The sequence below is a fragment of the Siniperca chuatsi genome, linkage group LG10 (assembly GCF_020085105.1).
Source record: "Siniperca chuatsi isolate FFG_IHB_CAS linkage group LG10, ASM2008510v1, whole genome shotgun sequence".
In the NCBI taxonomy this organism is placed as follows: Eukaryota; Metazoa; Chordata; class Actinopteri; order Centrarchiformes; family Sinipercidae; genus Siniperca; species Siniperca chuatsi.
Window position 1 is genome coordinate 28,411,267 of NC_058051.1, and position 10,473 is coordinate 28,421,739.

The 10,473-nt window shown below is 40.9% G+C and overlaps 1 protein-coding gene across 1 annotated transcript; it reads right to left on the bottom strand.

Annotated features, from left to right (window-relative positions):
- Window positions 1-3,033: 3,033 nt before the first annotated feature.
- Window positions 3,034-9,093, bottom strand: LOC122882597 (Ig-like V-type domain-containing protein FAM187A). The gene is made up of 5 exons (XM_044210131.1): window positions 8,712-9,093; window positions 7,046-7,323; window positions 6,143-6,505; window positions 4,892-5,142; window positions 3,034-4,100 (listed from the first exon to the last, which is right to left on the bottom strand). The coding sequence occupies exons 1-5, from the start codon at window positions 8,922-8,924 to the stop codon at window positions 3,874-3,876; spliced, it is 1,332 nt and encodes a 443-aa protein (XP_044066066.1). The 5' UTR covers window positions 8,925-9,093; the 3' UTR covers window positions 3,034-3,873.
- Between the last annotated feature and the right edge of the window lie 1,380 nt (window positions 9,094-10,473).

Sequence of the window (10,473 nt, forward strand, 5' to 3'; positions counted from 1 at the left end):
TTTTCTCAATTGGTATTCCTCTTTGGTTTCATGTGAATCTCAAAATCATTCTTTTATCTCTGTCTGAAGACAGACAAGGATATATATATATATATATATATATATATCTCCAAGAGACCTAGGAGCAGAAACTGCTCTGGTCACATTTTGGCAAAATCTGCAGTCTTGAGTATGAAGTTGGGTCTTCTTGTGATTACCCTGCTTGCAGCAAGTTTTAGGATGGCGACCAACGCTCAAAGCAAGATATCCCTTGACCTCACCTCTAGCTCCACCCTCAGGCCAAAATATCATCTCTGCACACATGATATCTGATGATCTAACAGGCAGTTCTCCATAAAATGTACAGAGCACATTCATGCTCCCCAGAGGATAGACCCTTTTCATTCTGATAACCTTTCCTTTAGTTCTACCATTCCCAACCTGCCCTGGAGCATGCTTTGTGATACTACACCTTGAGTGAAATTGTTCTCACACCTGCTCCCTGAGGCCCAGTCCTGCTAATTTACTCTCCTCACAGCCAGTTAATTGTGTTTCCCTCTCATCCCTGTTGTAAATCAGTCCCTGATTGATTATAGGGCTACTGTGAAAACCAGCAGGGTTCATGGTCCTGAGGAAGAGAGGTGAGGAGGATTAAAGGGCAGAATCAAACATGCAATATTTAAAGAGGGGAAAAATAAGAGGTAACAGAGACAGGGGCGGCACTTGACGCTCGTCATATGCTGTGCTGCGGCGGTGGAGTGCTTTCCACTTCACATGGGAAAAGAATCGTGTTGGATTTGATCTCTGAGTAATTTCATTAATAGGATTATGCACAAGTATAATTTCTGTGTACAAATGACAAATTCATGCTCTGAAATTATTTTTGTCGTGCTCCCAAATTAATAATTCATACGCACAAATTAACATACCATTAAAATAAAACCAGTGATGCAGCTGAGAGCGCCGGATAAAGCAAATATGTGAATTGGGACTGTTGTGTCAAACTACTATTTTGAAGTTTAAAAATGAACTTTGATGCCTAACCCAAACAAGAAGTCCTAGAGTAAATCAGAACAGCTACTGAGCTTGCATGTAAACAGATCCATCTCCATGACAACAGGGCAAACTATCTGCTGATGAAGGCCACATGATACAGTTGAAGGCCTGGAAAAAGCTAAGGAGTGGACTTTGTGTTGGGATTGAATTATTTCAGAGGTAGGATAACCTTTGATGTTTAATATGCTTAATGGATATTGTTTGCATTGTAATAAATGTTAGAAACATTTTGACGTATATCCATGTATTGTCAGACACATTTTAAGACCATCTATTGCCACAAGTGGATCTGTAGTTGTATTTGGTGTAAAAGGTTCTGAGCTTGATAGAGCTACCTGAATGATTCAAGCAGCGTGTGAGAATCTGATGGGTACCATTAAAACACCCAAAGGCTTTACGTTGAATTCTGGCAGTCAGTGAACCTTCAGTCTGCTTGCTGGAGGTCGAATACTGAGTTGATTCAGAGCTTCTGTGGCAGAAAGGTGGAGAGGGGAAGGTGGCAGGGGGGAAAAAAAAGAGGGATGAAAGGGACTGAAGAGGGGGCCACAGCTGTGGAGGAACAAGTGTCTGTTCATTCCTCTGGCTCTCAGGGTGGAGAGATGTCTTAATGAGGACGCATCTGAGGTCCCAGATATCTCTCCTCTGATTCTGTTAATCTCTCTGCTGCTCTTCACCACAGCACCGAGGTTTTCACTTCAACACTTGCAGGTGCTACAAAACTCCACGTGTGACAAGTCATTACAAACACAAGTCTGCTTTTTTTTTTTTTTTGAGCATTTACAACATGTGAAAAAAAGTTTTCTTAACACTTGGATTCTATTTTATTCTTCCATAATCTAGAATTGCAACAAAAAAGTGTTTTATTTTTCCACATGCATTCCTCTCTAGAGGTAAAAGTGAAATATATAAGATAATGAAGTAATTACAGATATATAATATGTAGAAAAAATGTATGAAAAAAATCAAACCTAAATATTTTTGAGAAGGTTAATACATTTCGGTGCCAATTTAAACATTAATAATTAAAAAACAAAGAGTACAAACATTACAATATTGAGAAAATATTAACAAATATTTGCATTTCCATCTGTATTTTGAGCCGATCTAATCTGCACAAAAATAACTGGATGGAAATGCTCATCTGTCTTTCCTCACATTCATCAACTCAGCCATCTCTCATTTATTTTTTATCAACCACTCAAGCTTGACTTTTTTGTTTCTCTTCTCTCCTTATTTTTCTTTTATCTAAGTGTCATTATCTTTTTCTGTTCTCTCTCTCTCTGTGGGTTTGTCTTTGTTTCATCGTATCTCTCTCACTCTCTCATCAGAAGAACAAAGCTGCGCACCTGAGAGCACTTCAAACTTCACCGCACAGGATGCATCAGATGGGAATACTTGCAATACCACACACAAACACAGGGGACAAAAGCACATTCAAAACACTGCAGGAAACCCATCAAACACAGATACTGAGCGTGCTTTCACGCTCTGAAATTAACTATTTTCTGAACAGATCCAACCCTTTTGGTTATACTGTCAAACACTAATTTACTGTAGATGCAAGTCATGGAGGAAGTCTACAGTCATGCCAGCTGGCCCCATGAGGTTGTACTGTTCATTACATAACAGAAAACAAAATCATTGTATGAAGAGTCCTTTATCCATCATTCATCTTAACACTACTCGGTCAAAAAATTTGTCCTAAGGGTGGCATTTGTACATGTCAGCTAGCACAGCGCCTGCAACAACTGAAAATGACGATGATGAGACCGATACTGATTGGTTAGGGCAAAATAGCAGCTAACATGAACCGAATGCCAGACTGAATATAGAAGTGAAAATGGACTGGCGTAACAGTCTGATTATGAGGCTAGGCTCAGCTGTGTTTTCTGGTAGCACAGAAATGTAAGGTAACTTTAAACATGTTCTCAGGAAAGTCAGGACATCATAGCAAAATGTATCAAATGTATAAACTATATACACACACGTACTTATGTATATAAGAAGGTTTAAGAGGTTTTATTGTTTTCTTCAAAGATGTGACTAGAAAGATATAATTTTCTAAAAAAAGCGTGTGTGGCAACCTTGCTGTTTGCGATACCCTTGTCCAGTATGTAGTAAATACTGTATATGTCTATAACTACCTACCTACAGAACCTACTTCCAACCTTATTCACCTTCACTGTTCAGTGTTTACTGCTCACAAGCCTGTCTCCTGGAAATTACATCCATATGAAAAGTTGCATAAGGGGCTTGGTGAGTGCAGAAAGCATATGAGTTCGACACAGAGAACCAGTGTTAACATCTTGTCTTTTGCTGTGTTTAGTCAGTGCGATGTCAGTGTTTACTTTTTCAGCTAACAAGTGTTGATTTAAACATAACATATAAACTGTGGATTTTATTGTCTGTGTATAATCCGCACACAACAAATAGCATGGAAATATTTGCAGCTTAGTATGTTAGCATCAATCTGCTGCAGCTGACAGGAATTCTTTTGTTGGTTATTGAGCCAAGCGTTGGACAAGTGGAACTGTAGCTTTTCGCTTTTCACATCTTGTCTCTAGTCATGACCGTTTGAGGTTGGCCACACTTGAACTATCAACTCTTTGCATCAAGTCAAAATGCAAACAAAAGACAAACCATATCTGCATCCTGGTTGAATTGCTCTCCAAGGAACTCTAAAAGCCCCATTTGGTTTTTGCATGCTAACTTGCCAGCCTAACATGTTGGCCTTCAGTAGCACCTGTTTTTGGTTACTAAGTAATATGATGATGGTATAACTCTGGACATCATTATTATGGTGGCTGAAAATAACTACCCAACTTCCAAGTATTCAGTTTAATCCACATGTGTTTCTCCGGTGTCTCTGAGATGTCTGACTGCAGCTCTGCCGAACACCAGAAGGCAAAATACAGCTGTCATGACAGCATATGATCTTAACACAGTCTTGAGAGCTGCTGGAAAGTCAGGATGTGATGTCACTGACTGCCCCCGCCCCAAATGGGCATAGACCAGCAGTCGTATCTCGGCGGCCGGCTGACCCTGCAGCCAGCAGTAGTAGACACCTAATTAACGAAAAGGATATTTTAGTCAAATTCAGCAACATAAAAAAAGTATTCATTATCACACCAGGCAGGTTTAAATGAGACAAACAGGCAATCAAAACAGGAAATGGATTTCAGGCATGTACAAACTAAAACATGATGATCTATCACAGCATGAGTGCAAGGGGGTTACTACATATACACTGGAACTAATGTGGTGATGAGGGACAGCTGTGCAGCCAGGCGACTGGATCACATAATGGGCTGAGGTGGTGGGCAGGTGAGGAATAAAAAGACTTTGGGCCTTTCTCAATCTGCGCCCATTTTACTGAGGATGCATCATTCATTTTGGCATTCAAGCAAGGGGCAGAAAGCAGCAGAGAGAGAAGCCAACAACACCAATTGTTTTGGGGGATAAAGCCTGGCTTTTGTGCTGGGGATATTGCTCAATACTCAAACTGCCAACAGCATTCAATGTGCTTGTGACCTTGCTGGTTCATTCTTCCAAGAAAGACTAACAAGAACGTTCTCCCTAAGAACACAAGTCCGTTCTTTGCGTTCTTGGGTTTGAGAAACTGGGAGAAGAGGGTGCCAGAGGGGTGTAGTTTCATTGCATCAAAATTTATCACACAAATTGGCATGAGCAGCTTATGCTGACCTGAATTGGCGGCTTGTGAAGCAAGTAAACAAAACACCGCCTGAAGGCCAGCAGCTTAATAAAATATAAATAGAGATTGATAAACACATTTTTCACAAGGCTTGTCCTGGCTGACAGACAGGTGTAGTTTCATGACTACAATAGTAGTAGGTACCTGAGTCCTGGGTTTTTGCAGGTTTAAACACCAGATGGTGTCCGGTGTCTATGAGTATCCTGGGGGGGGTGGCGCTGAGGTTACGACCTGCCGAGTGTTCAGATCGGTAGATGGGTTTAGATTCTCGGTCCCAGGCCACGGCCATGTTAGGTCGTGCCCCGGGACAGCCCAGGGTCAGAACGCGGTCCGCACGGTGGTTCAAGTAGAACACTGGTACCTTCACTGGCACCTTCACTGGCAGGGAGTCAGAACTACAACATAGAAACAGAGATTCATTACATTAGTATTACATTTGTATTCATCAGTTTTACTGCTACTGCAAACTTTAATGACACAGAGTAGGTGCAACAGGAAAATATCTTATTAATTATATATAATTATTATTAATTATTAAAACATTTTAAAGCTAATATTGACATGGTCAAAACAGACTGTGGGTGGTAGATTTAGTATTCTATAGGGACCTGCTAGCAGTCATCGACTTTGACATTGTGGCAGCGAATTTGTCAGTCCAACAAACACTTGGGGCCAGAACAAAATATCTGGACAATTTCTGGCCAGATTCATGGTTCCCAGAGGATGATTCCTGTTGATTTTTGTGACCCACTGCTCTTGTCTTTAGCAACTGTATCAGATCAAATTTCTATTTAAACAACTCTTAGGTCCATGGCAAGGTATCTTAAAAAATAATGACTGGATGCGGTGGGTATTCATGCTCCTCAGAGGATGCATCTTAATGGTTTTGGTGACCTCCTGACGCTTTATTCTAGCGCTACCACCAGGCCAAAAAATGGAAATGGTAAAACTATCAGTATGTTCTTTGTTTCCTGCAGCCCTTTTGTATGGTGTTGGTGTAATGAATATTGCAGCCTCTAGGGTATGCTAGTGGAGCTTTACACTTTTAGTCTTGACTAATAAAATGATTATAACATTTAAACTGGAACTCTGAAAACCCCAGTGCCCTTAGATTGATCAGCAGTTATACTTGTTTTAAGTTTTATGTATGAATCTTTTTCAGTGTTAAAATGTGGCTGCATGTGCTAAATGGCTGCATTCATATACTGCTTTTATCCAAAGCACTTAACAATAAGCCTCTCATTCAGTCTTGCCCAAAGACACTTCTACATGTGGACAGGAGGAGCTGGGGACTCTGATTAGTGGACTACCTCCTGAGCCACAGCCACCCCACCTGTCTATCTACCTGCCACCTGTCTGTTGTATGTACCTCTTTAAACTTATCTACGCACTTACTTGTACCCAAGAAATGCCATCAGAGCAAGGATTTTGGAGGATGGAGGAGCTTGAGTTGGACAGGTCACATGACAGCTTCTGACCTCCAGCTTGGCTCCAACTCTGCTTTTCTTCAGTTGGCCAAAAGTTGTGGGAACTGCCCCTGAGCCACATGAAGCAACTGTCTGATTGGCCCGTCTGTAGCGTACATGCAGGAAGTGGGAGTGGATGTAGCAGAGTCCCACACGAACCTGCTCTCCTGGTACTCCACAGCGATCACAGACTGACCAGGGCCGGAAGCTGGTGAAAATCCGGTACAACGGCTGAGCAGAGCCGCGTCCTTTTCTTTCATTCCTTTTCTTGCTCATAGTTTCTGGAGTTAGCCTATGAGCATCAAATCAGAATATGAATCACTTAAATCAGTAGTTCATCATGGGTTACACATGACTACACAAACAATCGTCTTATTGTTTTGATTGGTTTAAAAATAACAGCATTTTTTGGGGGGGGGGGTCATAATTCTTCAGTAAGATTTTTTTTAATAACTGGATTTGTCATTTTTCAAAATAAAAAGTTTGGAAAATGACATTTTCACTCTAACACTTTAAATTTGGGGATCAGCTGTTCAGAATCTATTAAAATGTATGCCATGTTCATCAGAACGTTTTTCAACCACCAGTGTGAACGTGTAACATGTCAACCATTTAACAGTTAAATCCAAATCAAATATTGAGAATGTATCAAGTGATGATGGGATGTCTCTATAATGTTTGCATAAACATGCAAAGAATGTCCAAACAGAATTGACTTTGGGTTGATACATGTTCACTGGATAGCAGTGAGTCAATTGTACTAATAACTGTGTAAAATAACACATAATTTCTAATACAGTCACAGTCATTGACTACCCATTTTGCTCTTCACCGCGGAGTGAAGCTGATTGCATGCGCCTCCTGAATATCCAGGTCGTAACCATAGAAGAAGTCTTTGTGGTCAGAGCCACAGATATAGATGCCAGAGTCGTCGGGCCCCGCCCTGAAGATCAGCAGGCTGAAGAGACGGATGGAGAATCGACTCCGCAGGGTGCTGCTGTGAGGGATATGACTAGGGTCCAGCAGCTTGTTGCCATGGTGATCAGTCAGGGCTCTGGTCTCCTTGGAGCCGCCCAGATGTTTCCTAAAGAACCACACAACTGACTGGACCTGAAACACACAGGAAACTAAATGACCAAAATATATCTGCTGACGGTCGATAGTCTTGTTCAGTTGATCAATACCAAAGACCGACATTACTTTAGCACTTGCTGAGATTTAAGTCTTTCATTCTATTTCGGAAGCAAAATACCCAAGACATTGCCTCTTCCTCTTTTTTCCTCTGTTTTATCCAGCTCCATTTAACTCTGCTTGATTTTTCCCCCCATGCATTTCTTCTGTCTTCTACAAATGACTAGAGGCTGTGGAATGCAGCAGCAGAGCCGCTTGATAATAATAGTTATGCTAATTACATCACAAAAATACTTGTTTCTGATTGGTGTAACTAACTCAACCATAGAGGACTAGGTCCTCTAAAATGTTAAATTCTTTCAACAGCATACTATTGAATATATTTCAACGTTTCAGACTGAAATATACTCTGGATGCTGTTGAAACAACAGTTACATGTAACGTTATAGAGGACCTTTTCAACCAAATTTAGCTCAATTTTAACTACTGTATGACACATCTTTTGATCCTTTTCCAGGACAATACTCGTTCTACAAGCTACCGTTTGAATACTGTTTTTGGACCAGGGATATTTGAGTGAAGCGTGAATCACTTTGTTTGCCACTGGCACTTCCATTGCTTTCGATGGAAACCAAGCAGCAACCGTACCGCCAAGGTCAGCGGCAGTGGCAAGGAGAGGGAGGGCGGCTGACGCTCTCTCGTGAACACGCACTGCTATTTAGCGAAGTGTGACCATGGAAACGATACAGGAGCTGATTTTACTGGTATATGAGTTCCCTGAATTATACGTCTCTTCCCCAGCAGATAAACAGTACTGAAGCTGCATCAGCTTCAAAGTTTGATTATTGTCTGGGACTATAAATAACGTTTATGATACTAGTTAGCAAAACTTGTTATATTAATCGTGTCATTATGCTAATCATTTACTCTTTTTCTAAGCAGCCTGCGGTGTACAGGCTTGTAGGATCAGAGGTAGCCGGGAGCTGCGACGGCGGAGTTACACCCTGCTGCCGCCGGTTCAAAATGCAGAACATCGATGTTGCCAGAGAGAGGCAGCTGCTCGCTCTCTAAAAAAAAACCTTAAGAGCTGATTAATTACAAGATGACAATTTATTTAAGGAAAACAGGATTTCATACCTGTGAGCAGGATTACATGCAACATATGTCTATCAGACTTTCTTTCCTCAGTCTAATAGCTGCCAGTAATCACATAACTGTATAAACTTATATTTCGCAGAGATATACTGTGTAGGATCCTACTGCTTATTTTGGATTAAAGAGCGGGAAATTAACATTACACACACATAAATGTAGTCCAAAAAGAACACATTTTATCAAAAGGTTTAGTTTATGGTTGGTCCTGTTACCTGTTGTGGTTTGCAGTAGCAGGGCAGCTCCAAAGTGACTCCAGCCAGGTAGGCAGCGTTGGTGAAGGTCAGGAAGGCAGGGCAGGCTCTCGTAGCAAACACATCCTGCTTATCCTCAGGAGCCTCATAGCTCCACACCTCAGGACACAGGAGGAGGAGGAGGAGGACGAAGAAGAGGAGGAGGAGGCGGGGAGAGCACAGTGGAGGAGGCATTAGGCTTCTCTGAGGACAAAGACAGTTCTTACAAGCTACAAAAGTCACGACTTCAATAAAATATTTCTGCACAATCTCAGAGAAACCTCCAGTGTTATTTCACATCTGAAGAATGAAACTCAAACAAGGTTACTTTCAAAACACAACAGCTTTGATGGAATCTGATCAGCTCACTAAGGACCCGTACTCTGTTGTCAACGCAAACATCTTGAAGTCCAAGTGTTTGTGTGTCAGAAGTTTCCAAAGATTTATGTTGCTATTATGTCATGTGTTGGCTGCATTAAATGCAACAGCCCTTCTGGTATCTCCTTTCTTCTGAGGACACTCTGACTAAATTCTCTTTCCCTTTCTTCCTCTAAATAAAGTTAAACACATTTTCTCAATTAAATTCAATTTAATATACTGAAATAAATAAAAATGATATTTGTCCACCATCTAATCGTGTACTGCTTATTCTTTTATATAACATAAACAAACCTCAGCTGGGGTTGCTATGGTAACAACACTAACATTGTTAGTATACTGTATATTAACCACAACAACACTGCAAAGCTGCACACAGTTCCTTTTTGTAAATTGTGTTTGGGAGTAAAACAAATTCTTGTTTCCTGTCACATTTCTAAAATAAAATTTAACCCTCACACTCATGAACAGTCATGATTAGTGTGTCACATCATGCTAGTTATCCCAGCCATGAATCAACCTTTATTAGAAAAGGTGCTTGTTTATTCACACCTGTTGGAGAGAAATACATACGCAATATGATTTGAATTGTCTTTTGGTTGTAGGCTCTAGGGATGGCAATGTCTGTCTGTCGGCACACCAGTTTGGTCCAGTCTGAAAATGTCTCTACAGGATGGATTGCCATAAAATTTGGCACAGACATTCATGGTGCCCAGAGGATGAATCCTACAATCTTTGGTGATCCCCTAAACCTTGTTCTAGTACCACTAGCACTTCAAAGTTCTCACTTATCCTGTGAATTACCTCAACATCAACTTTATAGATTGAATTTGATTTGGTACAAACATTCACGGTTCCCAGATGATGACTTCTGGTGCTCTCCTGATTTTGACTCTAGCGCAACAATAAGGTTGGCATGCGATTTTGACTAAAATGTCTGAACACCTGTTGGATGGATTGTCGCGACATGTCCCAAGGATAAACTGTAGTCCCTTTGGTGATCCCCTAACTATCTAGCACCACCATCGGGGCAAAATTTCAATTTGTCCAATACTCGCAAAACTATTGACATTTTCGTCAGCCTCAGCTGTACTTTGTGTGTTGTGCTCGTTTGTAAATGTTAGCATGCTAACATTCTAAACTCTGATGGTGAACCTGGTAAACATCATGTTAGCACTGTCATTGTGGTGTTAGAATGCTGACGTTAGCATTTAGCTCAATGCACCCCTCTGCCAAACTACAGCCTTACAGAGCCACTAGCATTGTTATAGACTCTTAGTCTTGGTACTGGATAAATTGTCAGAATGTGTAGATTACTGAGACATAATTGATCAGCTCAATGCGCACAAGAGCATACAAATTTGTG